This window comes from Salminus brasiliensis, chromosome 6 (genome assembly GCF_030463535.1).
Source record: "Salminus brasiliensis chromosome 6, fSalBra1.hap2, whole genome shotgun sequence".
Taxonomy (NCBI): domain Eukaryota; kingdom Metazoa; phylum Chordata; class Actinopteri; order Characiformes; family Bryconidae; genus Salminus; species Salminus brasiliensis.
Window position 1 is genome coordinate 6046064 of NC_132883.1, and position 19601 is coordinate 6065664.

General features: G+C 42.1%; 1 protein-coding gene across 1 annotated transcript in view; it reads right to left on the minus strand.

The window, feature by feature from the left end:
• Positions 1–1110: 1110 nt before the first annotated feature.
• ptpn18 (protein tyrosine phosphatase non-receptor type 18) overlaps positions 1111–19601 on the minus strand; it is a 43174-nt gene continuing 24683 nt past the window's right edge. Inside the window, exons 9-17 of the mRNA XM_072681441.1 lie at positions 19159–19225; positions 17761–17838; positions 17476–17565; positions 15913–16004; positions 10316–10614; positions 7172–7197; positions 3623–3650; positions 3056–3172; positions 1111–1785 (exon numbers count right to left, since the gene is read on the minus strand). Of these exons, the coding sequence (XP_072537542.1) occupies positions 1712–1785; positions 3056–3172; positions 3623–3650; positions 7172–7197; positions 10316–10614; positions 15913–16004; positions 17476–17565; positions 17761–17838; positions 19159–19225 (871 nt within the window). The 3' untranslated portion in view covers positions 1111–1711. The remainder of the gene's footprint in view (positions 1786–3055; positions 3173–3622; positions 3651–7171; positions 7198–10315; positions 10615–15912; positions 16005–17475; positions 17566–17760; positions 17839–19158; positions 19226–19601) is intronic.

The following is a 19601-nucleotide window of genomic DNA, read 5'->3' on the forward strand; positions in this document are numbered from 1 at the left end:
CCCTCTATAGCCCACATCTGGCATTAGGCAGTATGGTGTCAACAGGTTCGTGTTTATCTGCTCCAGAGAGTCCTATTCTATTGGCAGTACAGTATTCTCGCATTTGCACATCTGTGTCAGCATTGGGTGCAACCTAAACGTAGTTGAATGCATTTATTAAAAGGGGTGTCCACAAACATTTGGACATATTGTATATCATTGGCAGCTCTACTTTGCCAGTTGCTGGTATTTAACTGAATGCATTATACCCCTGAAATGTTCCCTGAGCCACTGGCTGCAACACAAGCCCAAAGCATGATCCATCCCTCCCCATGCTTAACAGTTGGAAAGATGTTCTCAGCATGAGATCCAGCATCCGTTCTCCTCTAAACACAGCAAAAAGGTCCTATCATAACTTTCTTAATGAACTTTTTCTACAGCTGAATTTGGTAAAAAGTATATATATTTGCCAATAATAATTTTATATTTGCCATAGTTTGCTCAATGAGGGGCATCAAACCAACAAGAAAAAAGTAGAAGAGCTGATTTAAATAACTTATATGTACATTTGATTAATATTTTATTAAAACTTAATACTTACTTAAATATTCATTTTGGTACGGTCACACAATTATATTATTCCTTCATTTTTTTTTATATACAGCTGTCATTTCTTGACATATTTTACATCTGTCAAGTAAAAACCTTGTATCTCCATTTTTGCCGTTGTCATTTGTCATTTGTTCTCTACATCCACTTTCTTTAAATGTCCACATTTCATGAAGAATTGACCAGTTGTCCAAAATGACTTGGAATAAAACCTTTTTACATTGACCTTTATTAAGGGTCGAGTTTTTTTTAGTTGCAGTTTTGGAGATACAAGGTTTTTGCGTCACAGCGACAGTAATCATGAATTTTGAAGCATTAATAAGGACATACGAATCATGCTCTATCCAAATAACTGTATTGCTGTGTAAATTATGCAGGTGACCTAATTTACCTGCTCTTCAGTTTGTAAGCCATCCAGGCAGTGAAATTACACCTCAACAGTGCCCTCTACTGACAGGAGCAGTGCATCACAACAGCCACACACTTCACTAAAGACCTGATAAAAGGAGGCACACAACAATGTACAAGAATTTGTGTACAAAACGTACATATTTAATGCAGATCATACACATTACAATAAATTAGAAGCACACACTGAATTGTAAGCTCTCTCTTTTTCACTACAAACACACAAAAATGGCAAACTTCATCTGTTTACACTCCTTATGACAAACTACCACACACCAGGGCTCACTGAGTCCAGGCCTGGAGGGTCGGCGTCCAACAGAGTTTGGTGTTTTCACTGCTGTATAAACAGGAAAATCAGCAAGCGGTGCTGGACCAAAGCCCTCGGTATAAACTGCTGTAAGAAATGATGGATTTATTTGTCATTGTCATGCAAATACCTTTTATCTCCAAAAGGTCAATTTTACAGGATGAGGGGAAAAAAAAACTCTTTTAATGGAAGTAAATGTTAAAATATATTTTATATTTTATTTAGTCATTTTGGAGGATGTTATTGGTCAGTTCATCATCAAACTTGTAAGATGTAAAGAACAAGAGATTGACATGATGTCAAAAACTGCAAAAATTGAAATACAAGGTTTTTGTGTGACAGTGGCGATATGTGAAGCTGTGTTCTGTCAAGGGATTATGGTTTTAAATTTTTTTAGTTGACTCTGGTTCATCTCTCTGGCCGATTCCATTCTGCCGGGGGGTCTCTGGGTCCTTTGGGTTTCTTTATTCGGCAGTTAAAACCTGAAGGCAGAGAAAACAGACAAGAAAACAACAACATAAACAAATGCAGGTGACCATTAAGATATGATATGATTGTGCAAATCAGCTTCAGCAGCAGCACCAGAGATGTGTATCAGCAACTCTAGGTCAAAAATGATTTAAGGGTAATACCAGAATGTTTATATATATATATATGACAAAAGTATTGGGACATGTGAAAACAAGAGTATTAAAAGAGTTGATCCTGCCTTTCTTGGAGTAACTATCTCTACTGTCCTGGGAAGAAGGCTTTCTAGATTTTGGAGGAGCACTGCTGTGAGGATTTGATTGCATTCAGCAACAAGGGCGTTAGTGAGGTCAGGATGTTGGATGATGATCACCACCCCACCTCATCCTCAACTCATTCCAAAAGTATTGGATGGAGCACCACCATCATTCCAGAGAACACAGCTCTTCCACTGCTCCAGCGCTCAATGCTCCACACTCCTCTCTAGCCCATGCCTGGGCTCCTTTAAGCAGCTGCCCAGCTGCACTCTGAAAATTTAAATAATTGATGACCACAAAGGAGAAGTCTTCAGTATGTGTTGTAATTAAGAAAGTTAGTAGGAGACAGCTGCTTTAGGATTACTAAATAGTCCAATCAAACCCCCTAATTGAATGTAAAAGACCTTCAGGAAGACTGAGCAGACTCTGGAGGGGTGGTGCACTGTTCTACTGTGCAGTGACCCCTGCAGAAATATGACTATGACTAATATGACTATGATTCATATAGAAAGATTAAAATGTTTGACTTGGGCAATATTTTCAGTGAAGTTACTAAATAATTCATTATTACTCCTCATTAATAAATTTACCCATTTCGTTCATTTTGACACAGCCTGTTTGTACAGTTTGTACCAAAACCCAGTAGAACGTCTTTCCCGGACAGTACATTTACATTTACGGCATTTAGCTGACGCTCTTATCCAGAGCGACCTACAAGGTTACTCATATTACAGAGGTAGACCAATGTAGTGTTGGGAGTCTTGCCCAAGTACTATTATTGGTGTAGCACAGCACAGTCACCCAGACCGGGAATCGAACCCCAGTCTCCCACATGGTGTGGGAGCTCATTGGCAGGTAGTGGTGTTATCTGTTGCACCAACCACAATAGATGCACAGTTACGCAAATAATTTTTTTTAATCCCTTGATTTAGAAACAAACAATGAATAAGCAGGTGTCCCAATACTTTTGTCCATACAGTGTGCACCTAATGGACCTAATAAACTGGAAAAAAACAGGATTTCTCACCCATGCCACCTGGACTGCAGTAGCTGCTGGTGTCCCGGACCGGCAGAGAGACGTTGGAGAGGTTAGTGACATTAGAGACGTATTCGTAGTCGTCATCTGTGGAGCTGTTGTTGTCAGCTGGGAACACAACACACACACACACACACACAAAGACAGCACACAACAGGTTGGCTAAACCTTATAAGACTCAGGAGAGAGAGAGAGAGAGAGAGAGAGAGAGACAGACATACAGACAGAAAGTGAGAGTAATCTAACACTTCTTCCTGTTTATTTCTTCACAACACTTTACACTGGTGCGGTTGATAAGCAGTCTCCAGGGTAGACTTCACACAAACACACACACAAACACACACACACACACACACACACACACACACACACACACACACACACATAAGCTCAAAGCTCCCTCAGTATACGGTCTTTGTGCTGGAGTTGGTAATAAACTCTTTATTTTCCTGTTGTTTTCACTCCAGCTTATCCTTAATTAAAACATTTTACAAAACGCAGCGGTTCCCCAACTGAGAGCTCCTTTAATCTGAATGCAAAAATCTGTAAAGTACTTACACGTCCCCTGAGTCGGAGGTGGGTACAGCTGTAGGAGATACAAAAGATCTAAATGAGATTTTTCACCCCAGTTTTTAAGTTGCACGTCTTCATCTGTGAGAGTAAGTGTTGCACATAAAATCGCCGAACCGCTGAAAATACAAACTTTAATAAGCACAATTATCACTGAGTGGAGAGGAAATCAGCACTAAATTCACCCTAAATCCATGTTACGCTGAGCTGACACTTTATTAGGCACATTTATCTTGTGCCAGGACTTGCACAGTTGCAGTTGCACTGCACAGAATTACCAAAAACAACACTGTGTGAAGTAAAATCATCTGAAATCATGCCAATATATACAATATTTCTCACACTGAGGTTGTATTAAGAACATTATAACTCGATTTAACTTATTTCTAGACACTGAACTTTGTCCTGATCTAGCCTTATCAACCCCCAAATTAAACATCCAAGAGGGCCGCACCGCACATCAACAGCGGTAATAGCAGTAGTGTTATACAGTAGAAAGTACTGTCCAACGCCACAATCTGTGGACGAGTTTCCATGATGTTTGGATGCGCGAAATACTGTATAGTGCATAAGAAATGCGTTATGCAATGCTAACCTGGTACAAAGCTAACAGTGCTAACCTGGGACATAAATATTGGGATGCATTTTGGTCGATTCGCCTTAAAAAACACTGATAAATAAAGTCGTGGGCTAACAATCATCAGAAACTGATGATTTGACTGGAACACAGTCAACTCGGGTGTGACTCGGGTCATTCCTAGCTCCAGCATCCGACTTCTGAGGTTAATGGAACGCAGCATAAGACGTGGTCTGATCTCGATCCAACCCAACTATTAGGTGCACTCCACACGTTTGAGCTACAGTTCTGAACAAATGCCGTCTCTGCCGTTGCTCTATGTTAAACTGCACAGAAATCTGCAGTAGTCCAGAACACAGGACCGAGAAAACGTTCTTTCATGGTTTGTTTTGATGCATTTTGGTGCACTTGTAAGTTTGCGAACTTGTAAAGTTCCAGTTATGTTTCATCGCTCCTGTGTGACTGTGAAACCTGCAGCGTGTGGAAGAAGGGCAAGATGGATTTAGTCAAGTATCAGGAAATCCCAGGAGAAAACGTCACGCTGTCAGTGAGGAAGCTAAAGTTTGTGCATCATTGGACCTTCCAACAGGACAATGATCCCGAGCATACCTCCACCACGTCCACCAAGGCTCGGTTTCAGAAGAAGTCCTGGAAGATTCTGGAAGTGGTCGTCAGAGTCCCTTTACTTGAAACCTACAGCAAATCTTTGGTGGGATCTGACGAAGGTGGCTGCAGTAGCAGCAAACCCAAGAATATTAGTGAACTAGAGGCCACCAAGATTCCTCAGCAACACTGCCAGAAGCTGGTGCCTGGTTGTGCATTGTGTTTGCAGCAGGTCAGAACAGCAGAAGGGTGCTCTGATAAATACTAAAGACGCTTGTCATGGAGGGGTCATTAAAAGTATTTTGGCATTTTGTGATGAACTGGGAGAAAGCACTTGTTCTATTAGTGGTGTTGAGATATTTAAATTGGTCTTGTTTGATTGGTTTGATTGCAGTTTCCATTTCAGCTGTATATGGCCAGAGAGTGTAGGTGCAAGTGAGGTCTTTCTAACAAACTCTTTTTTTTTTTTTTTTAAGGCAGCTCAGTTTGACAAACAAGAAGCAGTTTTTAAACTTCCTACCACAGGAAAACAGAACGTCAACAAGTGCAAAATGAGAGCAAACTGTGAAAATGTCAAGAAGAACTGCAGTCGGCCACGGCTGAGAAACACTGCTTATTTACTAGAGGAACGCACTGTCATCGAGGCAATTACCCACACCTGTACATGAGACTGAGCGAAGCTGAGATCCTTTATGAAATATCCTTCATTTGTCAGATAAATTGTGAATACAAACGGCCAAACAATATGCACATATGAAATTGAGTGCAGATGAGATTCTAGATAAACGCCGGCATCTCAGATTGACTTCATGAACTGTATGAATATAGAACAGACGTTTGACAGGTTGTGGCTGAGGCGGTGGGTGGCTGCTGAAGCTGGATGAGAATTAAATACCGCTTGTCAAACAGTACTTAGATAAAATGCTGGCGAAATGAGAGATCTGTACATAATGAAAATGGTTTCAAGCTGCAATAAGGAATCTACTGCATCTATTGGGCAGCTATGCTCCTGCAACACATGGTTTGGTGAAAAATCGAAATAACATGATGTATCACTTTCTGTAGATGCAGTTGATCAGCTTAGATATGTTTGGCATCTGATGTTTGGTTCAGTAGTTTAGAACAGGAAATGCTAGGCTAGCATTGCTAACAAACACTGAACTTAAAGACTGTGACCACCCAGCTGACACAGCCAGCTCCAGACCAGCTTTTGTTGGTAGCTGGTTTTGGATGTCCAGACAAAAACAAACCCTATGCTGGTGAGCTAGCTGGTTCACCAGCTCAGACCAGCTCGTTTGGCCATGCTAGTCACACGCTGGTCGACAAGCTCAGTTATTCTGGTCATGCTGGTCAACTAGCTAAGTCATTCTGGACATTCTGGTCAACATTCTTTGTCAATCTGGACATGCTGGTCGACCGGCATGGTAAAGCCTGGTCATACTGGAGGTCCGACTTCTCTACAGCTTCGCCATGAACCTGGTAGACCAGGTTGACCATCAAACTTAAACAAAAACAAACCACATACTGGTCAAGAGCTAAGATGGTCAAACAGTTTAACCAGCTTGACCAGCTAGAGCTGGCCAGGCTGTTGTTTTTATAGCAGGTCAATCTCCTCTTTGTGAAAGTATGCCTCTAAACAGCTTGTAACCTGCTTACAAAGCATCCAGAATTACATTTTTGTGGTCAGACAAATTGATGTAATGTTTAGAAGCAGTCTGTAAAAATAATACAGTCTTCTCAACAGTAACCAGAACCACATTTACCCAATTTTACTCAACATATGCAGTAATTTATTCACTCATTGTGGTCCATTTTGAGAAGTGAAAAGTGTTATAGAGGTCATTATGTAGTTCAATTTGAGCTCACATCTTTACATAAGGCCTCTCTGTATATAATAATACCTATTTCTTAACTGTTTATGTAGCTTTTCTATAGATTTCTGATGCCACTGCTTGTTAGCAGCATTAGCCTAGCACCTAGGGGCAGTGGTGGCTCAGAGGTTAGAGCTCCGGGCTATTGACTACAGGGTTTTGGGTTTGATACCCGGGCTCAGCAAGCTGCCACTGTTAGGCCCTTAAGCAAGGCCCGTCCCCCTCTCTGCTGCCTGGGCGCTGGAGTTGGTTGCCCACCGCTCTGGATGTGTTTGTGCTCACTGCCCCTAGTTCACTAGTGTGTGTGTGTGTGTGTGTTCACTACAACAGATGGGAAAAATGTGGACGGCGGTGACAATTACGTATCTTCTGGGATAAACTAAAGAAGCACACAGTCGATATCAAACAGTTCAGGGTTAAATCAGGATTCCTTTGATTGTTCTCCAAACTACTACTTTAAGTGTATAGAGGGGAAGTGGACGTTACCTGTGAGTCTCTCGTCCGGAAGTCCACTAAGAGAAAAAAAAAGAAGAAAAGAAAAAGCAGATGTAAATGATGGATAAAAATACTTTTAATAGTTTTATTTCATTCCCACAAAATTTAAACGTGATATTATATATACACTATATGTCAAATATTTGTGGACACACCTTCTAATAAATGCATTTAGCTACTTTAAGTTGCACTCATTGCTGATGTGCAACAGATGTACAAATGCTCGCACACACACACACACAGCTTGTCTAGTCCCTGTAGGGAAGCACTGCCAATAGAATAGGACTCTCTGGAGCAGATAAGCATGAACCTATTGGCACCATGCTGTCTAATGCCAGGCGTGGGCTAGAGGGGGGTATAAAGCCCCCCAGCACTTGGCTGTGGAGCAGTGGAAGAACTGTGTTCTCTGGAATGATGGATGGTACTTCATCCAGTATTTTTGGAATGAGTTGGGGATGAGGTGGGGTGGTAATCATCCAACATCCTGACCTCACCAACACTCTTGTCGCTGAATCCAATCAAATTCTCACAGCAATGCTTTAGAAACTCTAGCAAAAAAACCTTTCCTGGACAGTAGAGACAGATACTCCAACAAAAGTAGGATCAACTCTTTAATACTCTTGATTTCATAAGAAACAATGAATAAGCAGGTGTCCCAATCCTTTTGTCTATATTATTCAGTCCATATATATATATATATATATATATATATATATATATTCTTATATGCTATATTCAATTTACTATAGACAAAAAAAAAAAACAAATAACACATTTTTCTGAGATTAAATGTATGTCTTGATTCATCAAAGCACTCATCTGGATGAGTTTACAGCATCCAGTAAGGGATTAGGGAGCGCATTACAGTACATATGCTGGCCTTCTGCAATTAGCCTTCTGTATTATCAAGGCCAATATTGGGATAATGACTAACAGATGATATTTTGTAACACACCTTTAAGTAGATTCACATGCACTGGAGCAAAGAAACACTGCGCAGGGCTGCAGGTTGACCTTACTATTCAAGCCAGCTGTGTGCACTAGTGGTGTTACTCTGATGTAAACCTTAAGAACCACAGGCTTGCACAATTTACACACCTGAGTCCTCTCTCTCCTCTGGTATTTATCAATCCTTTCAGGAGTTGCTTTGTACATTTTAGAGTAGGGAAAAAATGATTTATCACATTTAGGCCTTATCTTATTTATACCACCGCTAGCCTACGCCTGGCATTAGGCAGCATGGTGCCCATGGTTTCATGTCCATCTACTCCAGAAAGTCCTATTCTACTGGCAGTTTTTCTCTATAGGGACTAGACAAACTGTGCATGTTTGCATTTGCACATCTGTGTCAGCAATGGGTGCAACTAGTAGTAGAGGAGTAGCTGAATCAATTCATTTGAAGGGGTGTCCACAAATATTTGGACGTACAGTGTATTTGTATTTGACTGATTCTGTTCATTTCTGAACATCACAACAACCAGGACAACTTCACAGATTCCAGGTGTGACAAAATTTGCTGCATGCATAAATACGCGATCACACCAGTCAGTTGTAGCAGAGTGCAAAACGATGGTCATGGGCAAAGGACGTGATCTGACTGATGTCCAAAAGGGCATGATCATAGGGTACCAGGCAAAGGGTGCTAGCATCTTGGAAACTGCTAAGTTTGTGGGATGTGGCTAGTACCGAGTGCAGCTGTACCGAGAACAGACCTCCTGTACGCCGAGTGCCTCCCAATGACATATCAATGGTGCCCCATGGGCCACTGGGGATGCCAAAGGGGGCCGATGACTCCAGGGAGTGGTACAGAGCAATCGGCGCTCTACAGTGGAACCCCTATAATGAACACCTTCACCCAATATAGTCCATGCCACAATGCCTCACTAGCGTCTTCCGAGTCAAGGGTGGTTATTCCCACTATAAGGTAGGGGGTCAGGATATTCACATAAGACTGTATAGTTACTAAATTACTAAATAAACTGAATAATGAATTAAACATGTAATTGTGTACTTTATTATTATTTATTTACATGAACTTCTGACTTCTAAGAGTTAAAACTGGAAGAAAAACAGCCATTTCTATTCTTAGTCTGTTTTTTGTTTACACTATAAACACGTTGCTATCTCTCTCTCTCTCTCTCTCTCTCTCTTTCTCTCTGAACATTTTAATACCTGGATAGAAAGTTGTGTCTGTTTCCTGGCCAGCATTCCTTCGGAGATGTAATTAAACCCTTACACACTGAGAGAGAATAAACATCAAACCCTGCCGCTCTGAATACCCTGATGATCACATGAAAGGGAGGAATTCAAATAGAGAAGTAAGAAAAGGGGGGAGCGGAATAAAAACAGCTCCAACAAAAGTTTCCAGGCAGGCTCATGGATGTGTTACACAGCACCACCGAGACGAACACACACTTCTCCTTATACAGGCTTTTCCTCAAAGGAAACAGTGAAATCACCGTGTGCCATTAACTCTTACAGTGCTCTCTTACAGAGTATGGCCTAAATTGGAGCCGGAAAAAGGCAAAGGGCAAAGGCTTTTTCTATTCAAATTCTATTCAAACTTTGTGGGACTTGTCAGGTATAGAACCAGGTGCTTATTTATGGGTATGGTAAATTGCACAGAGTATTGATTGATGATTTGGTAGGTAAACATGCTGAATTTTTAGTCGCTAGTGATGAAGAAGTTGCTTGTTTTTATTTTAGCGAAGTTTAATGGGGAACAACACTGCTCGTCACATGGCAGACTAGGGTTCAATTACCTAGCTGGGCAGGCACACCACTCTACACCAAATGTGTAGAGTGGTGTGAGTCCTAACACTACGTTCTCCTACCTGTGTAACACTGATCCTGGTGAGAGTACCTCTGGATAAGAGCATCAGCTAACTGCCATTACTGTAAATGTAACAATGTAGGTCCTATAACAGAACCTTGTGGGACACCATAAAGTGGTTTGTGTCACCCGTCCCATGGCAGACTAGGATTTCACTGCCCGGCTGGGCAAGCATACCACTCTACACTAATACAAGTCCCTGGGAAAGACTCTTAGACTCTACATTAACACTACATTCTCCTACCTGGGTAATCTGGTGTGGCAATGAGATAAAAAATGTCTAAAAATGAACTGCCTCTTACCTGGTAACGGTTCATACCCACTGTGCTCCACCTCTATCTGAGGCACCATTGTCCTCCTCTGGTTGGCCAGCACTGTCCTGTCGTAAGCAGGCGCCGCCCCAGCGCCCCTGTTTTTTGGCTTTACAATACTGTACAGAGCATTGCTGGGACCTTTCTGGCTCTCTGAGTCTAAATTGTCGTAGTGGTGGACTGTAGGTGAAGCGGTGGGCTGCCTGGACTTGTTGACTACTGCATACGTGTCGTTCATTCTGCTTGACGGAGGAGGATGAGAAGATCTAGGCCGGAGAGGAGGAGGTTTTCTGCACAGACGGAAACACAGAGGTTAGATAGGGATATGAAAGATGTGGTTACAGAAACAGCAGGTGTCCAAATGTTTGTGGACAAAAGCTTAGGTTTGATTTTCGACATAAAAGCGGACCACTGGAGGTCATTAATGGAGGTAATTAAACTTTATCTGTGACTCTGTCTCTCCACCTGCCTCTTCTCTGTCTGAGCTACTATGCGGATGGGTTGGTTTTGTCACCTGAATGATACAGTCAAGGGGGCTCAGTCTGCACACCCCTTTCACCTTCTTCATGTAAACTGTCGCTCTAGTCAGAGGTTGTCTTTGAGGGTCTTGGTTTTCTTAGCTGCATTCATCTTTCCCTCTTCAGTACATGCAATCGTCAGGATGCTGTGACCGCCACGATTCACTGTAGGAATGGCAATAGCCAGGTGATGAGCAGTGCCTGGTTTCCTTCTTGGTATTCAGGCCAAAAAGTCCAATTTTGGTTTCATCAGACCAGAGAATCTTGTTTCTCATGGTTTGAGAGTCCTCTAGGTGCCTTTTGCCAAACTCCAAGAGGGCAGCCATGTGCCTTTTTCTAAGGAGTGGCTTCTGTCTGGCCACTCTACCATTAAGGCGTGATTTGTGGAGTGCTGCCTGGATGGTTCTTCCATCTCCACAGGGATACGCAGGAGCTCTGTCAGAGTAACCTTTGGGTCCCTGCTTCCTCTTCGCTCTTCTTCCTTTTTCTTACAGACACCACTTTAACAAAACTCTGCATTCCCCAACGGCTCACACTTACTGAGTCACTTGAGCTACACTTATTGGTCTAGCACATCCCACAGATGCTGGATTGAACTAGGATCCAATGAATTTTGAAGGCATCCAAAGAACGTTGATCCAAAATTTGTTAGGCACTAACCACTCCAAAATGTAACACCCTAAAAAACATCGCCTACTGTTTCGGCGATGTTCGTATCCAGGCCAGTCGTCTAGCCATCGCAGCTTGGCTCTTGTAAAAGTGGCTCAGATTCTTAAGCTTGTTCATTTTTTCTGCCTCAAAAACTAACTGTACATCTGCTGCCTAATGTGTAGATCCCACCCCTTGACAACTGCCTTTGTACTTTGTAGATGAAGCACTGTTATTCACTTCACCTGTCAGTGTTTTTAATGTTATGGCTGATCAGTGCACACACTGTCACTCTGATAGGATCGTACGCTCAGGAAATCATGTCTTAAACCTCTACTCTCCTTCCAAGATAGAGAACTACATCTGACTTCTTCTGGAAACGAAACTGTCAAAAGGACCCATTTTTAGACTCACCAGATGAAGCGTTTTAGCAAGTCTAGCAAATGGTAAGCAGGAAATAAGCACTGCTGTTCTCTGTTCTCCTACAGCATATCAACCACAATCGACCCGAATATGTAAATATGATTTCAAAGTGAGCTGGCATGAAAAGGCATGTTTAAGTCAAGAGCTCCTGGTAAATGTATGTTTTATTGTACTGTCGATGTCAGGCAAAGAATCTTGTGTCTATTAAAAAAGACGATTTTACATAAGAGGGAAAAGACTTTGAACTTTCAGTGGAAAATGTCAATTTCGGAGCATTTCTATTGGTTCATTTAGTTTTGACACAATGTAAAGATCCATTCATCCAATTGCAGCATGAAGTTAGCACTTTTATCATTTTCAGTGTAGACACGCATTCTGTTCATACACAGGCCTAATGATAAAGTGCAATGATGGGCCTCAAAACATTAAACACAAAACACATACAATAGGGTTTGTATGTGGTCCCGTACTTCAATTTCCACTCTCACATAGTTTACAAATAGATTCATTGTAATTACTGACTCACTGTCTTGCCGTTTAAGGGAATAACTAACCTAACTTGGTGGATTACATTCGGAAGTGATGCACACAAGGATGAATCATTGAAAGTCAGAATGCAAATCATGCTCACGTCCGATCAACCATAACATCCTGTCTTGTATGTTGTGAGGTGGGGCCCTCAGGAGCATCTGTGAGCCTTAGGTGGCCCACGACCCTGTCACTGGTTAACGGTTGTCCTTTTTTTGGACCACTTTCGGTAGGTTCAAGTCAAGCCAAGTGGGTTTTATTGTCATTTCAACTACATGCAGAGTACACAGTGAAACGAAACAACGTTCCTCCAGGACCATGGTGCAACATAGACCAGTACATACAGAACACACATGCAACACAGAACAGTAGGTAGTATAGTTATTAGTGCAAAATGCCATATTGTTTGGGGTAAATGGTTGGTGAATGAGAGAGAGAGAGAGAGAGAGAGAGAGAGAGTGAGTGAGGAACAGAAAAAAACATCAGTTCAGTCTCTGGAGTTGAGAAGTCTGATGGCTTGGGGGAAGAAACTATTGCAGAGTCTGGTCGTGTTGGACCGGATGCTGTGGAACTGACTGTTCTGACCACTGCCTGATGTTTTGGAGATGTTCTGACCCAGTCCAGTCATCTAGCAATCACAATTTGGTTCAAAGTGGCTCAGATTCTTATGCTTGCCCATGTAACACCTTTATCACCTTCAAGAACTGACTGTTCACTTGCTGCCTAGTATTTAGATCCCACCCCATTGACAGATGCCACTGTAGATGAAAACAGTCAAGGTTTTTAACTTCACCTATTATATAATAATAATAATAGGTAAAAATGTTATGGCTGATGAGTGTATAGTCTTGTCTTGTATAGGATTATCTTGTCTCGTCACTGTCGAGCAAAAACCTCTCCAAAATGGAAATTTTACAGGGCAGTTCTACTGGCATGCGTATGCTCTTTAGTGTGATTTACTAATGAGCTGCACTGTGACTTCATGTGGTTGGGTGGGTTGAAACACATCTGAGGCTGGAAAAACAACACCTAATGCCTATTTATAAACACTAACACCTTAAACTGCAGGGCTGTGTACATAGGTCCACACTTCTAATGTCTATTCTCACACATAACTCATATGTTAGATTCACTGTAGTTACAGCATAATAAGCTATATTGCAATTAAGTAACCTAATGTGGTGAACTGCATTCAGATGAATGCCAAAATTAATAAAAGCCAAAATGCGAATGCCTCTTATATAGCACTCTTATACTACACTCTTATATAGTTAAAAGAGTTTCAACTTTGAATGAACATCAATATTCATTTCTATCAGATATAAATAATGTCAAAAAGTAAAAAATGGCAAAAATAGTGGATATATATTGAATATTTGGGGCGGTATTTCTGTCTGTTTGAACAGGGCTGTGATGTTAGTGGCAACTATATTATTAAAGTTAGTTATGCCATGGAGCTCACATTTAGGGGTGAGTAATATGTAAGACAGTATGTTCCCTTTATCATTAAAGCGTCTAACAGTCAGTACTGTTGTCAGAACAATGAGCGACTGTATGTATCATAAAAAACAGCTTCATAATCTGCATAGTAATACATGGTTGGTTGATGTGGCGCAACAGATAACACCACTACCTGCTGGTGAGCTACCTCACCACGTGGGAGACTGGGGTTCAATTCCTGGGCTGGGTGACTGTGCTGCGCTACACCAATAAGAGTCCCTGGGCAAGACTCCTAACACTACACTGACCCTCCTCTGTAATACGAGTAACCTTGTAAGTCGCTCTGGATAAGAGCGTCAGCTAAATGCCATAAATGCCAAATGCCAATACATAGGTGGCTGATTCGACTGACATCCAATCTTTGTCAATTTTACTTATTGTTTGATTTAATGGTTGATTTACCCCAATAGTTCATTTTTGTAAATCATATATAATATAAATAATTGTGCTTCAGAGCTTTTCATAGCTTTTCATTTACAAATGTGCCACTACTGTCTGTTCTACCCTCATGTTCACAGTCCACTTCTAGTTAGTATCTTGACTAAATGTCGGTACAGCACACAGCGCTACTCTCTTAAAAATAAAGGTGCTCCAAATGGTTCTTCAAATGAGGGATACCACAGAAGAACCGCTTTTAGTTCCATGAAGAACCATGTTTGTAATAGAGAGGTGTGAGTGCGAAGAACATCAAACGATGGTTAGATCTTTAAAAGGTTCTACACACTCATATCTCGCATATCTGTTGCAAACATTGGGGCCTCATTAACCAGCTCACTATATGGACAAAAGTATTGGGACATCTGCTCATTCACTGTTTCTTTTAAAATGAAGGCTATTCAAAAGAGTTTATCCTGCTTTTGTTGGAGTAACTGTCTCTACTGTCCAGGGAAGAAGGCTTTTTACTAGATTTTGGAAAAGCATTGCTGTGAGGATTTGATAGCATTCAGCAACAAAAGCATTAGTGAGGTCAGAGTGTTGGATGAGCACCACCCCACCTCATCATTCCCAACTCCCCAACTCATCCTAAAAGTATTGGATAAAGCACCACCATTCTGGAGAACATAGTTCTTCCACTGCTCCACGGCTCAATGCAGATAAATGTGGACCTATTCTATTGGCACCAGGTCTGCTGCCAGTGTGAGCAGGGGATCCACATTTATCTGCTCCAGAGAGGCTTATTCTATTGACAATACAGGGCTACACATACAAGGACTAGATAAGCTGTGTGTGTGTGTGTCACACATCTATTTTAGAAACAGGTGCAACTTAAAGCAGCTGAATGCATGCATTAGAAGGGGTGTCCACAAATATTTGGACATTATGTATTATGTATCTTAAGAATTTTTGTAAATTTGTTCTTGAGAAAAGTCCAAACAAAAAGTCTACGTCAGATTCCTGATGTGTTTTTCAAGCGCAGAACTGTTCACAGCTCTGCTCTTATAATGATGGATCTTGTTGTCCTTGTAAATTGAACAAATCCCAAATGAGAAAAGGCTGGGGAATGGCGAAATAACCGCGAGAACAGCGAAGGGTGAAAATAAAGGGTTGCTGAAAGCGGCTCAATGTTGGTAATAGCTTAAACTGATGAAGAACCTTTACATCATCAAGTGACGGTTATTTAGATCGCACATCTCTACTGCAAACATGGTTCTTAATGGAACCAAAAGTGGTTCTTCTATGTAATCGCTCAAAGAACCATTCATAGCACCTTTATTTAAAAGCGTGTAGAAGACAGTCCACGCGATCAGCAGAAGATTAAGTCTGATTCTGTCCCTGGAGACGCAGATACATCTCAGTCCGTCCTAATCTCGGCTGTTTTATCCTGTTTACTGGATGTTTTGTAGCACGCAGCTCCCTTAAATTGGCCACTCGCTGTGTTCTTTCCTGTGGTTCTTAATCACAGAGGCCGCAAACAGCCCAGCATGCTGAGAATGCCCCTGTATGTGTGTGTGTGTAAGTGTGTGTTATTACCTTGTTGATGGGTCAAAGCTGCTGCCGCTGATGGAGACTGACCTCAGCGCTGGCTTTGGGGGAACCACATTGGCGTAGAGAGACGGAGAACCCTGAAAGTTCCAAAAAAAAAACGAAACGAGGGTTGTAAGAGATAAGAGAGTTAAAACGGCTCTCGTCAGTGTCGCCGAAACCTGAAGCAGAAGGGTGAGGAGCAGTCTGTCAGGGTGTTGCTCAGACTGCTGCTCCAGTATTTGCATAGAGGAAGCACACAGTGAGTATGTTTCCTGCTGCAGTTGGGTTTTATTTAAACACTCGCAGCATAAGATGTTGAGGAAGTAATGTGAGTGATGGCATAACAGTTAATAGGGGTACGTCCAATATTAAGGGACTGGTAAATAAAACGGGAGAAGTGAAACACTTCTCTCTTTACAAGCTGTTACAAGAGTTTTTATTACACACTAAATGTTTAAATTCTGCCTGGAATGGAGAAATGAGAGGACACTTGTGTTGTTATATATCTTACATGGGATTATACGCCACTTTCAGTGCTGGTTCTATTCAAATACACCTGATTTACGTCATCTGGCAACTGCTAAACCCGTGTGAAAAAGCAAGCAAGACACTATACTGGCATTAAAAACTGCTGTTTCTCACAACTCCACCACCTAGAAGGTTGACGATGCCGATTACAGACCTTACTACTGAGTCCTTCTAACAAATGAACACCTTCACTTTCAATCACTTGTTATCATTTGTTATAAACTGCACTGCAGTGTAATCCTGTGAGTGGCCAACAGGGGAGCTCTCTCTACCTTACAAAAGAACCTGAGGAGGTATGACCCAAGAGAGATGTTTAGGGCTTCTCCTCTTTGACGACCTGAAAAAAACTCATGCTCAGCTCGCTATCTTTGTTGTATTTTGCCAAACCCATACACACTATATGGACAAAAGTATTGGGACACCAGCTTATTTACAGTTTTGTCCGTAATCAAGGCTCCACACCAGTTCCACTGCTCCACAGCTCAGTACAGGGGGCTTTATCTTTAATGCCTAGCATTATCTGCTCCAGGGAGTCCTATTTTATGGGAAGTACTTGTATACAGGGACTACACAAAATGTGTGTGTGTGTGTGTGTGTACACATCTGTGTCAGCAATGGGTGCCACTTAATGTGACTGAAATGATTTATTAGAAAAGGTGTCCATCAGTGGGAAAGGACCACAACTGGACCATCCCTGCCATCCCTGGGTGGCGGACCTTTCTCTGCACACACACACACACACACACACACACACACACACACACACATACATACACATACACATATACACACACACACACAAGTAAACTAGGGGCAGTGAGCTCACACACACCCAGAGTGGTGGGCAGCCAACTCCAGCACCCAGGGAGCAGAGAGGGTGAAGGACCCTGCTCAAGGGCCCAACAGTGGCAGCTTGGGTATCGAGCCCGGGTATTGAACCCACAACCCTGTCATCAATAGCTCAGAGCTCTAACCGCTGAGCCACCATTGCAAAATTAGGCGTTGCTAATAATGGTTGGTGAGAGTATCTTAGAAATGTACCTTGGTCTTCTTTTGGGGTGTGTGTATAGGTTCTCCCAAGACCTTCTCAAACATCTGAGCCACAGTATGAAACACAAATTCATACTGCTCCTGAAAGGACACAACAAATCGTCACCATCTGACCTGAAAACGGTCAATTTTACATGCTTTTACATTCATCAATATCCAACACTTTTACTGAACACCACACATTATGTCCATATTGTTTAGATCTAAGACACACTTCACAAGCCATTTATTAGCTTTTTTCAATAATAACTACCAGTTGATGTCCCCAGACTCTACCTTAGTTTGAACAGCTGACGGTCTCTGTCTCCTCAGCTCCAGAACCATGTCCATAATGCTGAAATCTTCTCCAATTTTCTATCAAATAGAAAAAATGCAAACTTACATAAATGCAGCAGATATTTCTCAGTCACTATCCAACCATGGACATGACAAATGACTTTTTATTTCAACTATGAATACCTTTAAAGGTGGCCTAGAATGGAAAACTGTCTTTATATGGGAGTAAATGCTTAATGAGAGTTCAGTAGATTAATGTGAGAAATTGGGAACCGCAAAACTGTTTTCTTCTTCAAAATAACCAAAGCAGGGCTGTAAAACGGGTCAAATCCAACCCCTCAAAACTTACATAAGCCCAGCCCACTCCCATAACCTTCCAAGGCTAAATGCTATGGCTATTTTGGGAGAACATGGAAAGCTAAAAAAGCTAAACACTTAGACTAGGTAGACCAAATGAAGCTTCACTGTGGATATCCATGATGTGTGGAGGCCAGGGGAGCTGATAAAGACCAAAAGCCTAAAAGCTCATGCTAGGCCAGCTAGAGAAGGGTGGATGCTAGGCCTGCTAGAGAAGGGTGGATGCTAGGCCTGCTAGAGAAGGATGGATGCTAGGCCTGCTAGAGAAGGCTGGATGCTAGGCCTCCTAGAGAAGGGTGGATGCAAGGCTAAAAGCTAACCCAGCTCTCTCTTCAGCTAGTCAACCGAGAAGATCCAGAGGTGACAGCAACACTATTCAGTACAATTTAAGAATAATTACAAATAAATTGTGTGTTTTTTGTTTTACATTGCTAGGCTAAGATAGTCTAGGCTAAGGCTAAGCCGGACCACCACTGGCTGCGTACATTCGTGAATGGTGAATATTTCGGACCAAAATATCTGCTCTTTATGTCTGAAAAATGTTCTGCGGTATAAAAATGAACTCAAGCCTTGCCCTCAGAGCTTCAAGACGTAGACCACATATCTACTAGTTTTTCGATTTGAAAGCCCAGGACCTCATCAATGTGGTTTGTCACTTACGCCGCGTTAATATTGGTGGTGAGGCTGGTTGCCAGTGCTAGCGATGCTAACGTCGCGCTAGCAGTGTTAGTTTCGCAGTAGCTAATGTCACAATATCGTTCAGGCCGGGGCAGTCAATCAGCCAGTCAGTCAGTAAGCGAAATCACCTCCCACCATCAATGACAGGATGGTAAATCGGTCTTGTAAAACAGCATCTGACCCCAACCATTCACCCCAACAAAAGTCACATCCTTATTTATACATTAAAGAACAACTTGAATACTGAATAAATGCATTCTGTGGCCCCTTTAGAGTATGAAGCTTATGGGTGGTCACATGGTGCTGACAGAACGGACTCACTTATACATTCAGCATTTCATGAATCTTTATTTCTTTCCGTACCTTTTTGTGCAGTAGGTCATTAATGTAGTCGATGGCACAGATCACCCCGGTCCTTCCACAGCCGGCGCTGCAAAAGCAAAGAAGCAAAGGCAATCAACCCCAATCACTCAACACAATCGAGTCTATTCCTGCTGCCACCGCCGCCGCCGTGGAGGTCAGCGAGGAATCGCGGTCCACATTGTCGGACAGAGCGTCTCCCATACATTATAGCGCGAGGGTAATGAGTGAATTTGTGCAGAAGTCTGTGAGTTAACTGGCTGTCGTGGCGCTACATCAGGTGCTGAATATTTAACATGTCTCGCTTCATTCAAATGCTGGGATTAAAATGCATGGGGCTGGGGAGGTACAGAGAGCGGCTCACTCTGATGAATTTTCATGGGCAGATGGGTCATTTGTCAGAGGTGGTGAAAAACAGTCGGTTAGTCATGGTGAGGACGGCCAGT